The sequence below is a fragment of the Cajanus cajan genome, chromosome 11 (assembly GCF_000230855.2).
Source record: "Cajanus cajan strain Asha chromosome 11, NIPB_CcT2T_4, whole genome shotgun sequence".
NCBI classification, from domain to species: domain Eukaryota; kingdom Viridiplantae; phylum Streptophyta; class Magnoliopsida; order Fabales; family Fabaceae; genus Cajanus; species Cajanus cajan.
Genome location: NC_138527.1, coordinates 41443484 through 41457947, shown reverse-complemented (window position 1 = coordinate 41457947; position 14464 = coordinate 41443484). Strand labels below are relative to the sequence as shown.

Sequence of the window (14464 nt, the reverse complement as noted above, 5' to 3'; positions counted from 1 at the left end):
TTTCCTTCCAAGTCGTCACTCGGACAAGGATGTACCTTTGGATTTCTTGAAAAGGTTTCCCTCCCGAGTCATCACTCGGCCAAGAATGTACCTTCGGCTTTCTTGAAAAGGTTTCCCTCCCGAGACGTCACTCGGTCAAGGATGTATTTTCAATTTTCCTGATATGGTTTCCCTCCCGAGTCGTCACTTGGCCAAGGATGTACCTTCGAATTTTTTGAAAAGGTTTCCCTCCCGAGTCGTCACTCGGCCAAGGATGTACCTTTGGATTTCTTGAAAAGATTTCCCTCTCGAGTCGTCACTCGGCCAAGGATGTACCTTCGGCTTTCCTGAAAAGGTTTCCCTCCCGAGTCGTCACTCGGCCAAGGATGTACCTTCGATTTTTTCGATAAGGTTTCCCTCCCGAGTCGTCACTCGCCAAGGATGTACCTTGACTTTCTTGAAAAGGTTTCCCTACCGAGTCGTTACTCGGCCAAGGATGTACCTTCAATTTTCCTGATAAGGTTTTCTTCCCGAGTCGTCACTCGGCCAAGGATGTACCTTTGGATTTCTTGAGAAGGTTTCCCTACCGAGTCGTCACTCGACCAAGGATGTACCTTTAGATTTCTTGAAAAGTTTTCCCTACTGAGTCGTCACTCAGTTCGCCGTTCGATTACCATTGAAAGACTCCCTCGACAGCTTGATCCCGTTCGGCACCTTCGGTAGCCTAAACCCGTTCGGCATCCTCGGTAGCTTAAACCTATTTGGCCTTCAGATTATGAGAAGATTACGAGTGTACCGCCCAGACAAGTATTACCCTCTACGTCGCTTCGCTCCTCAAGGTTGGGGGGCTTGTGTACCGGAAGGGTCCTATCGGCCACGTGGACCGACATGTGATGTCCTATCGGACTTTGATACTTTTCTCGGCACGACCTCAGCTCGGCAGAGGGCCGAAAACTAGGGACAACCCAACCCTCTTTCTATCGGCTCGGCCAAAGGCCGAGAACGAAGAGGTTGTCCTGACCTTTTCCTATCGGCTCGGCCACTACTTCGGCTCGATAAGGGGTCGAGAAGCATGGAGAATTCAACCCTATTCCTATCGATTCGACCAGAGAGGTTGTCTCGACCGTGCCCTGTCAGCTCGACCAGAGGTTGTCTCGGCCGTTCCCTATCGGCTCAGCCAAAGAGGTTGTCTCAGTTGTGCCTTGTCAGCTTGGCCAGAGGTTGTCTCGGCCGTTCCCTATCGGCTCGGCCAAAGAGGTTGTCTCGGTTGTGCCCTGTCGGCTAGGCCAGAGGTTGTCTCGACCGTTCCCTATCGGCTCGGCCAAAGAGGTTGTCTCGATCGTGCCCTATCGGCTCGGCCAATGACCAATAGAGAATGGTTAGGATGATAATCATGGTTAACGAAAGACAAACACGTAATTAAGGTGAAACCAGCCGATTAATATCGTATTACCTAATTTGGTAAATGTCAGAGAAGACCCACCCCGCTCAGGCCCATGACAGGTAGTATAATTAAGTCACACGAAATGAGGTATGTCACTGTTCATTTATTACTCTCGAGAATTATGCTCATCCGGACTTGAGATTCGAAGTGCCTTTTGCAGGTACCTCCCCCTTCTGAAGCATCAACTTGAAGCTCTCGTTTGGCCCTCCAGTTACTAGAAGACTACGAGTGTGCCCTTAGACAGGTACAGAGGGCAAGACAAGATTAAGTATTTGCTAGAAGAGGAATGTCCCATTACTGTTTCATGTGCTGACATCCTTGCCATGGCTGCACGTGACGCGGTTGAATTGGTAAACACTTCTTTGTATTGAGTCAAATGCATGTTTTATGTATTATTATTATTATTTTATTTTTTTGCTTCACAACAATTTCTATTGTTTGTTTTTGAAGAGAGGAGGACCAAGATGGGAGGTATTGCTAGGGAGGAAGGATTCTCTAGAGTCAAGTTTTAGTGGGGCTAACTTATTCATCCCTGCACCAAATTCCTCTTTAGAGATTCTCATAAATAATTTTAAGCAACAAGGCCTTGACATAGAAGACTTGGTAGTTCTATCAGGTATATTTATTAGATAAAACTTGGTAATTGATTCTATTAAATAACAATACATTACCATGATTAACACTCCCATTCCGATAGGAAAATAATACTAATCTTACTTCGATACTGTATTTATAATAACCAGTTAAAAAAAAAAGAGATTAAACATCTAATCACATAAAGTTCCTGCTTGACAAAAAACAGGTAGTCATACTATAGGAAGAGCAAGATGTCTAGGCTTCAGGCAGAGGATATATGAAGCCAAAGAGGAATATCACTATGGCTATGATTGTTATAAGCGATACACAAACTTCAGGAGAATCCTGAAGTCTATATGCCCTGTTGAAGGAAGGGACAGCAAATTTGCACCCCTGGATTTTCAAACTCCTAAGAGGTTTGATAACCACTACTTCATAAACATTCTTGAAGGGAAGGGCTTGTTGGGTTCTGATAATGTTCTGATCAGCCAGGACTTGGATGGAAAAATTACAGAGCAGGTGTGGGCTTATGCCTCCAATGAAAAACTTTTCTTTGCTTCATTTGCTAAATCTATGATTAAGATGGGAAACATCAATGTTCTTACAGGAAATGAAGGAGAAATTAGGAGGCATTGTAGGTTTGTCAATGCTTAGTTGTTATGTATCGCATATGGCTTGTAATAGACTTATTGAGACGTAATCTTATTACTTTGCACCTTTTCATCAACCTCAACAAAAACAGAACAATCGAATTTCAATTCCACATGAAACTTGTTATTTACGATGTTTAGAGAACATAAATCTAGACAAAACGCAATTGATGTTAATGCAGAAAAATATTACAAAAATAATTATTCGTACAAGGATAAAAATAATTAAAAGATAAGGGCATCAGTTCTCCAAGGTGATATATCATCAATGAATTTATTCAGACGCAAATTACCCATTTGTTACTATGAGATTCATCACATGCCCATTTGAAACGAGAGAAAACTTGGTTAACTTCTATGGCCTCAAATCAGAAGCTAGAACACAGCTATGAAAATGAAATTAAAAATTGTTTAGAAAAAGAATTCAGTATCCCTCTCCAACAAATATTAATGATATTCAACCTAACTTGATATTTTTACAAAAGTGGCGAACACAACAGAGACTTGACTCCGGCACCATGCGATGCTACTTTGTGAGAACAGGGAATGAGGTTTGTGACATTTTATAGGTGCAGATTAGGGTTTCGTACTAGGGATTAAAATCCTGTCTTCAATTCCTGTCTCCACTTCCTATCCCTCTAATCCCTCCAATCACAAAATGCCATCTCAACTACATTCTTACTTTTAATTTTAATTTTAATTTTTAAAAAGTAAACCCATCATCCGTTACAAACCTCTGTTACAGTATTTTTTTATTCTCTTAACTTTTTTTTTTCACGGATACGTTTTTTGTTTTAACTTTTTCCATGCTTTTTAATTCTATAATTTTGTAAATTTCTTATATTTTATGATAAACAATTTTAAATTTCTTGAATTTATCTGTTTAATACTAGAGTTAAATTAAATAACTATAATTTAAGTATATATTAAATTAAATAACTATAACTTAAGTATATATGAATTTGATAATTTAGATTTTTATTATGTAAAGATATATTTTTCAGTCTATCAATGTTGAATAAACTGAAACAAGAAAGGTGGCCGCGACAGAGGAGGATTCACGAATGTTACCAAAATCGCAAACGGCACGAAGTGAAAATGCAAGCGGGGAAGGTGCAGGGTTTTTCTACGTTGGTTTTATGAATAGGAGCAAAAATATAAAAATAAAAAATAAAAACAAACAAACAAGTCGGTTATGGAAAAAGTTAAAACAAAAAACGTATCCGTGAAAAAAAAAAAGTTAAGAGAATAAAAAAAAACTGTAATGGAGGTTTGTAACGAATGATGGGTTTACTTTTTAAAAATTAAAATTAAAATTAAAAGTAAGAATGTAGTTGAGATGGCATTTTGTAATTGAAGGGACAGGAAGTGGAGACAGGAATTGGAGACAGAAGATTTTAATCCTCGTACTAGCATGTTGGAATTTTGGTTGGGGTGTGCCATTGTATACTACAGGCCCATTCTTTTTTTTAAGCATTACAGGCCCATTCTATTCATCGAATAAAATTAAAAAAAAAATTGGCTAAAAAATTGACAAACTTTTGATCTATGTAACGTGGATTTGGACACAATAAAAGATACGAAAATATGATAAAATCAATGAAATATGAGATATGTGAACATTACATATATAATATATGAGTTAATCATCTATATATTACTAGTATAAAGTTTTTTACACTAATAATTAATTATATTTTTTAATTGTGTCATGTTACTATTAAAAGTAAATGTGTTTATAGTGACATGACAGAATTATAAGATATAATTGGTTGTCAGTATAAAAAAAAATTTATATTAACAATGTATAGGTGATTAACTCATAATATATTATATAAATAAGGGAATGCTAATATACTCTCACTTATTTTTTAGTGGGAGTATGTTAGCAATCTACACCAAAATTTTAAGACAAAAAAATCACTCATTTCTTTTGATTTGGTTAATTTGTATAAGGGATATTATAGTAATTTAATTTAATTTTAAATGAAAATAAAATATTTTCTCTATCTTATTAACTTAATTCTCCAATTCATTTATTTTTTTCTATTAGTTAATTTTTTAATTTTTATTTGTTAGGGGGGAGACATCATGAGTGATGAGAAATGAGTTAAAGACGGAATTTAATATGAGAGAGATAAATAAGTTAGAGAAAAAATTTAATAGGAAAAATAAATGAGTTGGAGAAGGAATTTAATAGGAAAGAGAAATGACTTAGAGAATAAAGTTAATAAGAGAGAGAAAATATTTTATTTTTATTTAAAACTAAATTAAATTACTATAATATCTTTTGTACAAATTAACCAAATCAAAAGAAATGAATGATTTTTTTGTCCTAAAATTTTGGTGTAGGTTGCTAACATACTCCTACTAAAAAAATAGGTGAGAGTATATTAACATTCCCTTATAAATAATATTATAAAATTATATATTAATATAATAATAATTTATTAAAATTTAAAAATAAATTGTTAATAAATATTATAATGTATAATAATTTTTTTTAATATCAAATCCTCCTTATTAAATAAAAGTTGAGCAAGGAGAATCAATTTTTTTTATCTTTTTTATTTTTATTTTTATCAAGACTTTTTTTCTTTTTTTTTTAAATCTCAAATATTTATTATTATTATTATCAAGATTTATTTTATAAAAAAAATCCATTTTTTCTTTATTTATGTTTTTATCGAGATTTGTTTTAAAAAAAATCCAAATTCCCTTTTATTTGTTTTTGTTTTTATCAATATTTATTTTTATTTTTGTTTCTTTATTTTATGTGTCTATGATGGAAATGTGTTTAATTTGTGTGGACATAGTCCATTAAAGACATATCCACTTTGAAAAAGTGTCAAACTTGGGACACGGTAGTCTAATTTGATGTTTCTTTTAATTTAATGGTAAAGAAATATTTTTCACTATATTCATAAAATAAAATAAGGAAAATTATTTTTTTACACACAAATATTTGTTTTTATATATATTTTATCCTACTAGTTCGTGATTAATTTAATTCTAAAAATTATACACAATTTATTTAATTGTTAAAAATATTAAAATATCACTTTAGAATTTAAAATAAAAAATTATCCTTATCCCTTTGAAATCTTTTCAAGTGAAATTCACATCTCCTCTAATTTTTAAATAGACATTCACTTCTCTTATATTTTAATAAAATAATACTTATTTTTATTTTATTTATCAAAGTGGCACAGACCCCTTCTTCAAAATACTATCTTGGAGAAATTGTTCATTTTTTTTAAAAAAAATATCTTTTTGGTTTTTATAATTTTATTTACTTTATCTTTTAGTCACTATAATATAAAATAAAAAAATTTAGTCTTTATATTTACTTCTTTTAATAATTTTTTAAAAATTTTTATAGTATAAGATAAGCCTTTTTTAGTTACAATACTTACCTTTGTAAACTTTTTATAGTGCCTTTAAACTGATACTAACATCTCTCCTGTGTAACATGCTAAAAGTTTTTGATTTTGTGTTTTTATATTGAATTTATTCTTGTTGGAATTATCCTAGCTAGATCTCTCAACATTCTATCTCTTTTTTACTCTCACTTATATTCATTATTGATCTACTTATTGTCCAATTTTTTCACAATTGATATTGTCATATTTTGATTACTATTATTCATGTTAATTAACTATGATAATGTTGTATGTGAAAAATCAAACAATAATTGTCTCAACAATATTTTTTTTTCCTAGGCAAAATGAAATATATTAAAAGCGAGTACAAGGGGTACTCTAAACCATATACAGTTAACTTAATAAAGATTAAGACATGCAGCAGGTTCCCCAACAAGAGAACGAATAGTAAAAATCAAGATCTTTAGCTTTCAGCCACTTCCAAGAGCGTAGTTTTATCAATTCGACCAGATCATTTAGAGATGTAAATTTATTAGTAAATATAGCTTCATTTCTCGCCAACTAAATACTCCAAATTGAAGCCAACCAGATCACTGCCCATTTGTACTGATTTTTAGCACCACAACTCGGAAGGCTTAGAAACTGCTCAAAATGAGATATGAAATTATTTTGATGAACTGTAAAGAGGCCACACCATTTCAAACACAACATCCAAACCTGGTATGCAAATGAACATTCAAAAAATATATGGCAAGAGGTATCAAGACCTTGATTACACTACACACAACTAAAATTAGAAGATAGTAACAAATTTCTCTTTACAAGATTAACTTTGATGTCAAGCATCACCCTCCAAGCAAAACAAAATAAATTTAAGATCAAAGACACATTTGAAAGCCTATGCTATGTTAATATAAAAGAGACTAAGTTTCAAAGAAATTAAAGGCAATAACTAAAAGAAATTTAGAAGGGTAAGTATAGAAATTAAATTTATTTTAAACTATAAGAATTAAAAAGGTTTAAAAATATTTATTTTAAACTATAGAAATTAAAAAATAAAATAAGTAAAATTATAAAAACTAAAATTATATTTTTAATTATTTTTTTTTTAAAATCAGAGATAGTGTAACATGTCGTTTACAAAGACCAAGAAAAAATAAGTGCAATTTTCCCTAAAATTTATAAACGGCAGTCATTAATTCACTATATTACCTAGCAACAGACATTATAATTCTTGAAATAACAAAATAAAGACTAAATTGATCCATACATAATAATTTGATTGAATATATAGTGTTTTTATAATTTTAGAAAATAAATTAATACTTGTGAGTTGTGACTTCGTGAATAAAGTTAACGCAAGATAAAATATAAGTTCAGTATCCACTCATTAAATATGGTTTTAAAATTTTATTTAAACTAATTCTGTTTTACTACAATGTGGTGAATTCTATTTGTAGATTGCCACTAGGCAGCAACACTTATAGTATTAACTTAATTGTGTTTTTATCTCTTAAATATAGTAATTGTGCGATTTTGATCCTCAAAATTTTAATTAGACAATTTTAGTTCTAAAAGATTCCAATTTTGTAATTTTGCTCATTTAATTTTTAATTGAATAATTTTAGTCCCTTAAATATTATAATTATGTGAATTTTAATATTTTCTATTAAAAATTTAATAATTTTAATATATATATATATATATATATATATACAATATTTTAAAATTATACAATTATTTGTCATTAACGCATATATATTCATTTTTAATAAATAAATAAAATTTATATATTATTATTTTTATGATATTACTAATAAATTAATATCAATAATATTATTAGTATATTTATAGATAAACTATTAATATATACTAAGTCATATTTATTAAATTATTAGTTTATCTATAAATATACTAAAAATATTATTGATATTAATTTATCAATAATATTAAAATATTAATAATATATAAATTTTATTTATTTAATAATAATAAATATATATCACTTGATATATTAACAAAAAAATAATATAATATACATTAATTTAAATAAGTAAACAAGTGTATAATTTTAAAATATTATATATATATATATATATATTCTAAAATTACTAAATTTTAAATAAAAAAGACTAAAATCGCACAATTATAATAGTATAAGAATTAAAACTATTCAATTAAAAATTAAGGGACTAAAATCATATAATTATAATTTTTTAGAGACTAAAATTACCCAATTAAAATTTTAGTGATTAAAATTGCACAATTATAATATTTAAAGGATAAAAACGCAATCATATAATATTTCATCAAGTTAACCAGAGGTATTGTAAATTACAGTGTTGCTAATATACAATTAGGTTTTACACTTTAAAAAATTTGAACTAAGGTCCTTTTGTCACACTCTTGCATTCGAGAATCATATCATATCATATGTCAACCAACGGCAAACTGGCTAAGGACTACTTTGAGAATGTCCTGGTTCATTTGTCACTATTAGATCTGGGCCATCTTATGTCAGATACCAAACACCCCAAATTATTAGAGAACCCTTTAATCAGATAATTACCAATTGGCTCTTTAATTACTTTTTTCTCATTGTTCATCATCACCTTTAGACCATGGCAATAATGGCACGGCGATACAGAAGAGTAAACTACACTTCAAGTTTGGAGTAAAATTCCTTTTATCAGACTTTAGCATTTTAGAATCGTTTGTTCAAGCAATGACTGAGAGCTACTTTCAGGCATATATGCCAAATTATATTAATCTATCATCATCCATAACATCAGATATTTAAACACAACAAAATGTTGATAACAACACAACGAGCGTAAAAATTGTAAGAACTAAGAAGGAAAAGATAAGTCTAAAGTAAAGCAGACATTAATTGATCAAATTATCAATTCATTGTTGAACAATGCTACCATCATGAATAGGCCAAATAGTTTCACCCAGTTTGTTACAGAAAGAATTGTTAACTGCAGGAAATAGTTTTTGTGTTTGTAATAATCATCTCCTGAATTTACAACTATGACAACCTCTCGGTTGCAGAAGGGGCTATGATTAATTTATTTAAAGAAAATAAAACAAGCACTTTAACATTATATTATAATCGTTTATCACATTTAATTATTAAATATGACCTAAATGCAAAATTAATGATCAACAGCTACAAAAATTCTAACATGCCTCCTCTCATCCACATAAATGATAATTTGATTATATTACCCTTAACAAACTGGTATAGTAGTAATGTAATTAATCAATTAACAAAAAAGAGAAGCCGAGATTTTATACACATTGAAAAAAAGTAACAAGGAACATGACCTTGCTAAGAGGTAGTAGCGGCCTTGATGGCTTTCTGTAACTCAGCTTCCACGTCACTCTGCGACTTGTTTGGTTGGTTTCTATCATCCTCTTGTTTCCCACTCTTGTAACTTTTCCAACGCTGAAACTCCCCAGAGCCAGAGCCTTCACTCGTTCGATTGGGTTGTTGCAGCGAAATTTCTTTTCTGGCTGTTGAAATCCCCAATTTGACCTCATCCAAAACGCGCTTCATCTCCCTGTTTTCCCTCTCCACGTTCTCCAAGTCTCTCCCCATCCACAAACACATTCCCTTCAACAGTTGCAAATCGTTGACGGAAGCCTCTTTGTTATTGTCATTATTATCCTTTGCTTCCTCAACCCTCTCTAAACGTATCTTATTAACGGTTAAGCTTGGCATTTTGGAGGCGAAGCTCCGGGGGAAATTGACGCCCCAGCGGAAGTTCAAGAGGAAGCCCTTGGCCACGGGCATAACGGTCCGAGCCATAACCCTAATGTGAGGATTTCAGGTGCGGGAGGGTGAGAGTGAGAGTGAGAGTGAGAGAGGGGTTGGGCGTTGTTTTCCGACAGAGAAATCTGCTTTTGGGTACCTGAGCTACTCTCCCTCTGAGCTAGCTATTTGCTATGAGCCCAATCCCTCACACACACAGACACATTCCATCTCCATGCATTCGTCTCTTGGAGCAATGCTCTAGCATGAGAGAAATGAAGCAAATCCACGCTCACGCCATCACCCACGGCCTCGCTCGCTTCGCCTTCGTCGCAAGCAAACTCCTAGCCTTCTGTGCCCACGCCGAACTCCGCTACGCCCTCACCATTTTCACCCACATCCCCCTCCCCACCGTCTTCGACTACAACGCTATCATAACCGCCTTCTCCCGCCGCCACCACCTCCACCGTGCCGCCTCCCTCTTCCCCCAAATGCTAAACGACGCCGTCCGCCCCAACGCCCGCACCTTCGCCCTCCTCCCCAAAGCCTCCCCCTCTCTCCCCTTCCTCCTCCAGCTCCACTCCCACATCCTCAGGCGCGGCCACGTCACCCACTTCCACGTCATCTCCTCCCTCCTCAGCGCCTACTCCAGCCTCGGAGCCACGCGCGCCGCGCGCCGCGTGTTCGACGAAAGTCCCCACGCCAACGACGTGTCGTTTAGCGCAATGGTGTCTGGCTACGTCAGAAACGGCCTCTTCTGCGAGGCGATTCAGCTCTTTCGCGACCTCAAGGCGTTCGTGAAGCCGAACGGCTCCCTCTTGGTGAGTGCTCTCAGCGCGTGTGCAGCCGTCGGTGCGTTTGGAGAAGGGAAGTGGATTCACGCCTACGTGGACCGACAACACGGGGTAGAGAAATATGAACTCCACCTCGGAACTGCGTTGATCGATTTCTACACCAAATGCGGGTGCGTGCAACCGGCCAAGGAGGTATTCGGTAAGATGAAAACCAAAGACGTTGCTGCGTGGAGTGCTATGATATTGGGCTTGGCTATTAACGCCAGGAACCGCGAGGCGCTTGGGCTGTTTGCGGAGATGGAGAAGGTTGGGCCCAGGCCCAATGCGATTACTTTCATTGCGGTTCTCACTGCGTGCAATCACAGAGACCTGTGTGGTGGTGCCATGAGGATGTTTAGATATATGAGTGAAAAATACGGCATTGTGGCGTCGATTGAGCACTATGGATGCGTGGTTGATGTTTTGGCTCGGAGTGGGGAAATCGAAGAGGCCTTTGCGTTTATTAAGAGTATGCCAGTGGAAGCGGACGGAGCCATATGGGGGTGTTTGCTGAAGGGGTGTTTGTTGCACGGTCATGTTGAGTTGGGACACAGGGTTGGCGAGTATTTGGTGGAGTTTGAGCCTGGGCATAGTGGAAGGTACGTTCTTCTGGCGAATGTGTATGCGAGTGTGGGAAAATGGGAGCGTGTTTTGGAGATGAGGAAATTGATGAAAGAGAGAGGTGTGCCACCCGTTTCTGCTTGGAGTTTCATAGAGATTGATCAAACTGTTCACAAGTTTGTTGTTGATGATAGGAGTAGCTCTTATTCCGGAGAAGTGTATCGAGTATTAAACCACCTGGGAAGGAAACTTGAGGATTATTCCAAAGCAAATGATTGTTTTCTGATACCATGATAACCTTCCACCGATCCTCTGGCTTATGGAGGTGGGTTTGTTTGATTGTTTCCGAGGAGTTTACATTGGAGGCATAAGCCCACACCTGCTCTGTAATTTTTCCATCCAAGTCCTGGCTGATCAGAACATTATCAGAACCCAACAAGCCCTTCCCTTCAAGAATGTTTATGAAGTAGTGGTTATCAAACCTCTTAGGAGTTTGAAAATCCAGGGGTGCAAATTTGCTGTCCCTTCCTTCAACAGGGCATATAGACTTCAGGATTCTCCTGAAGTTTGTGTATCGCTTATAACGATCATAGCCATAGTGATATTCCTCTTTGGCTTCATATATCCTCTGCCTGAAGCCTAGACATCTTGCTCTTCCTATAGTATGACTACCTGTTTTTTGTCAAGCAGGAACTTTATGTGATTAGATGTTTAATCTCTTTTTTTAACTGGTTATTATAAATACAGTATCGAAGTAAGATTAGTATTATTTTCCTATCGGAATGGGAGTGTTAATCATGGTAATGTATTGTTATTTAATAGAATCAATTACCAAGTTTTATCTAATAAATATACCTGATAGAACTACCAAGTCTTCTATGTCAAGGCCTTGTTGCTTAAAATTATTTATGAGAATCTCTAAAGAGGAATTTGGTGCAGGGATGAATAAGTTAGCCCCACTAAAACTTGACTCTAGAGAATCCTTCCTCCCTAGCAATACCTCCCATCTTGGTCCTTCTCCCTTCAAAAACAAACAATAGAAATTGTTGTGAAGCAAAATAATAATAATAATAATAATAATAATACATAAAACATGCATTTGACTCGATACAAAGAAGTGTTTACCAATTCAACCGCGTCACGTGCAGCCATGGCAAGGATGTCAGCACATGAAACAGTAATGGGACATTCCTCTTCTAGCAAATACTTAATCTTGTCTATGAGCTCAAATCCACGTAGAGAGTTCAGATTTGGTCCAGCCAGCTTTTCACTTGTCATGCCCTCTATACCTGTCTAAGGGCACACTCGTAGTCTTCTAGTAACTGGAGGGCCAAACGAGAGCTTCAAGTTGATGCTTCAGAGGGGGGAGGTACCTGCAAAAGACACTCCGAATCTCAAGTCCGGATGAGCATAATTCTCGAGAGTGATAAATGAACAGTGACATAACTCATTTCGTGTGACTTAATTATACTACCTGTCATGGGCCTGAGCGGGGTGGGTCTTCTCTGACATTTATCGAATTAGGTAATACGATATTAATCGGCTGGTTACACCTTAATTGCGTGTTTGTCTTTCGTTAACCATGATTATCATCCTAACCATTCTCTATTGGTCCTTGGCCGAGCCGACAGGGCACGATCGAGACAACCTCTTTGGCCGAGCCGATAGGGAACGGCCGAGACAACCTCTGGCCGAGCCGACAGGGCACAGCCGAGACATCCTCTTTGGCCGAGCCGATAGGGAACGGCCGAGACAACCTCTGGCCGAGCCGACAAGGCACAACCGAGACAACCTCTTTGGCTGAGCCGATAGGGAACGGCCGAGACAACCTCTGGCCGAGCTGACAGGGCACGGCCGAGACAACCTCTCTGGTCAAACTGATAGGAACAGGGTTGAATTCTCCATGCTTCTCGACCCCTTATAGAGCCGAAGTAGTGGCCGAGCCGATAGGAAAAGGTCAGGACAACCTCTTCGTTCTCGGCCTTTGGCCGAGCCGATAGAAAGAGGGTTGGGTTGTCCCTAGTTTTCGACCCTCTGCCGAGCCGAGGTCGTGCTGAGAATTGTATCAAAGTCCGATAGGACATCACATGTCGGTCCACGTGGCCGATAGGTCCCTTCCGGTACACAAGCCCCCCAACCTTGAGGAGCGAAGCGACGTAGAGGGTAATACTTGTCTGGGCGGTACAGTCGTAATCTTCTCATAATTTAAAGGCCAAATAGGTTTAAGCTACCGAGGATGCCGAACGGGTTTAGGCTACCGAAGGTGCCGAACGGGATCAGGCTGTCGAGGGAGTCTTTCAATGGTAATCAAATGGTGAACTGAGTGACGACTCAGTAGGGAAAATTTTTCAAGAAATCTAAAGGTACATCCTTGGTCGAGTGACGACTCGGTAGGGAAACCTTCTCAAGAAATCCAAAGGTACATCCTTGGCCGAGTGACGACTAGGGAGGAAAACCTTATCAGGAAAATTGAAGGTATATCCTTGGCCGAGTAATGACTCGGTAGGGAAACCTTTTCAAGAAAGTCAAGCTACATCCTTGGCGAGTGACGACTCGGGAGGGAAACCTTTTTAGGAAAGCTGAAGGTACATCCTTAGGCGAGTGACGACTCGAGAGGGAAATCTTTTCAAGAAATCCAAAGGTACATCCTTGGCCGAGTGACGACTCGGGAGGGAAACCTTTTCAAAAAATTTGAAGGTACATCCTTGGCCAAGTGACGACTCGGGAGGGAAACCTTATCAGGAAAATCGAAAATACATCATTGGCCGAGTGACGTCTTGGGAGGGAAACCTTTTCAGGAAAGCCGAAGGTACATCCTTGGCCGAGTGATGACTCGGGAGGGAAACCTTTTCAAGAAATCTAAAGGTACATTCTTGTCCGAGTGACGACTTGGAAGGAAAACCTTATCAGAAAAATCAAAGGTACATCCTTGGCCGAGTGACGACTCGGGAGGGAAACCTTTTCAAGAAATCCAAAGGTACATCCTTGGCCGAGCGACGGCTCGGGAGGGAAACCTTATCAGGAAAATCGAAGGTGCATCCTTGGCCGAGTGACAACTCGGGAGGAAAACCTTTTCAGAAAAACTGAAGGTACATCTTTGGCCGAGTGACGACTCGGGAGGGAAACCATATCAGAAAAATCAAAGGTACATCCTTGGGCGAGTGAAGACTCGGGAGGGAAACCTTATCAGAAAAATTGAAGGTACATCCTTGGCTGAGTGACGACTCGGGAGGAAAACCTTTTCAAGAAATCTAAAGGTACATCCTTGGCCGAGTGACGAC

The 14464-nt window shown here is 36.7% G+C and overlaps 3 protein-coding genes, 1 non-coding gene and 1 pseudogene across 4 annotated transcripts; 2 read left to right on the top strand and 3 right to left on the bottom strand.

Moving 5' to 3' along the window:
- Positions 1–1638: 1638 nt before the first annotated feature.
- LOC145953017 (peroxidase 20) lies at positions 1639–2726 on the top strand. Its single transcript, XM_083066341.1, has 3 exons — positions 1639–1773; positions 1874–2039; positions 2226–2726. The coding sequence occupies exons 1-3, from the start codon at positions 1747–1749 to the stop codon at positions 2651–2653; spliced, it is 621 nt and encodes a 206-aa protein (XP_082922467.1). The 5' UTR covers positions 1639–1746; the 3' UTR covers positions 2654–2726.
- A 156-nt stretch (positions 2727–2882) lies between these two features.
- LOC114916060 (small nucleolar RNA Z101) lies at positions 2883–2977 on the bottom strand. The gene has a single exon (XR_003804362.1). It is a non-coding gene; the product is annotated as a small nucleolar RNA Z101 (small nucleolar RNA).
- Positions 2978–6264: 3287 nt separating this feature from the next.
- LOC145953018 (uncharacterized) lies at positions 6265–10031 on the bottom strand. Its single transcript, XM_083066342.1, has 2 exons — positions 9363–10031; positions 6265–6674 (listed from the first exon to the last, which is right to left on the bottom strand). Exon 1 carries the CDS (start codon positions 9844–9846, stop codon positions 9367–9369), a length of 480 nt encoding a protein of 159 aa, XP_082922468.1. The 5' UTR covers positions 9847–10031; the 3' UTR covers positions 6265–6674; positions 9363–9366.
- Positions 9984–12478, top strand: LOC145953016 (pentatricopeptide repeat-containing protein At5g66520 pseudogene; annotated as a pseudogene).
- Positions 11501–12461, bottom strand: LOC145953549 (peroxidase 20-like). Its single transcript, XM_083067527.1, has 4 exons — positions 12309–12461; positions 12039–12204; positions 11666–11855; positions 11501–11567 (listed from the first exon to the last, which is right to left on the bottom strand). The coding sequence occupies exons 1-4, from the start codon at positions 12459–12461 to the stop codon at positions 11501–11503; spliced, it is 576 nt and encodes a 191-aa protein (XP_082923653.1).
- Positions 12479–14464: the final 1986 nt, after the last annotated feature.

Excerpts from the sequence above, each read along its gene's own strand:
- LOC145953017 (XM_083066341.1), top strand. The coding sequence starts at position 1,747 with ATGGCTGCACGTGACGCGGTTGAATTG. Across the intron at positions 1,774-1,873 it reads CACGTGACGCGGTTGAATTG|AGAGGAGGACCAAGATGGGA; the intron begins GTAAACACTTCT and ends TTGTTTTTGAAG. Across the intron at positions 2,040-2,225 it reads AGACTTGGTAGTTCTATCAG|GTAGTCATACTATAGGAAGA; the intron begins GTATATTTATTA and ends GACAAAAAACAG.
- LOC145953018 (XM_083066342.1), bottom strand. The coding sequence starts at position 9,846 with ATGGCTCGGACCGTTATGCCCGTGGCCAAGGGCTTCCTCTTGAACTTC.
- LOC145953549 (XM_083067527.1), bottom strand. The coding sequence starts at position 12,461 with ATGACAAGTGAAAAGCTGGCTGGACCAAATCTGAACTCTCTACGTGGA. Across the intron at positions 12,205-12,308 it reads CACGTGACGCGGTTGAATTG|GGAGAAGGACCAAGATGGGA; the intron begins GTAAACACTTCT and ends TTGTTTTTGAAG. Across the intron at positions 11,856-12,038 it reads AGACTTGGTAGTTCTATCAG|GTAGTCATACTATAGGAAGA; the intron begins GTATATTTATTA and ends GACAAAAAACAG.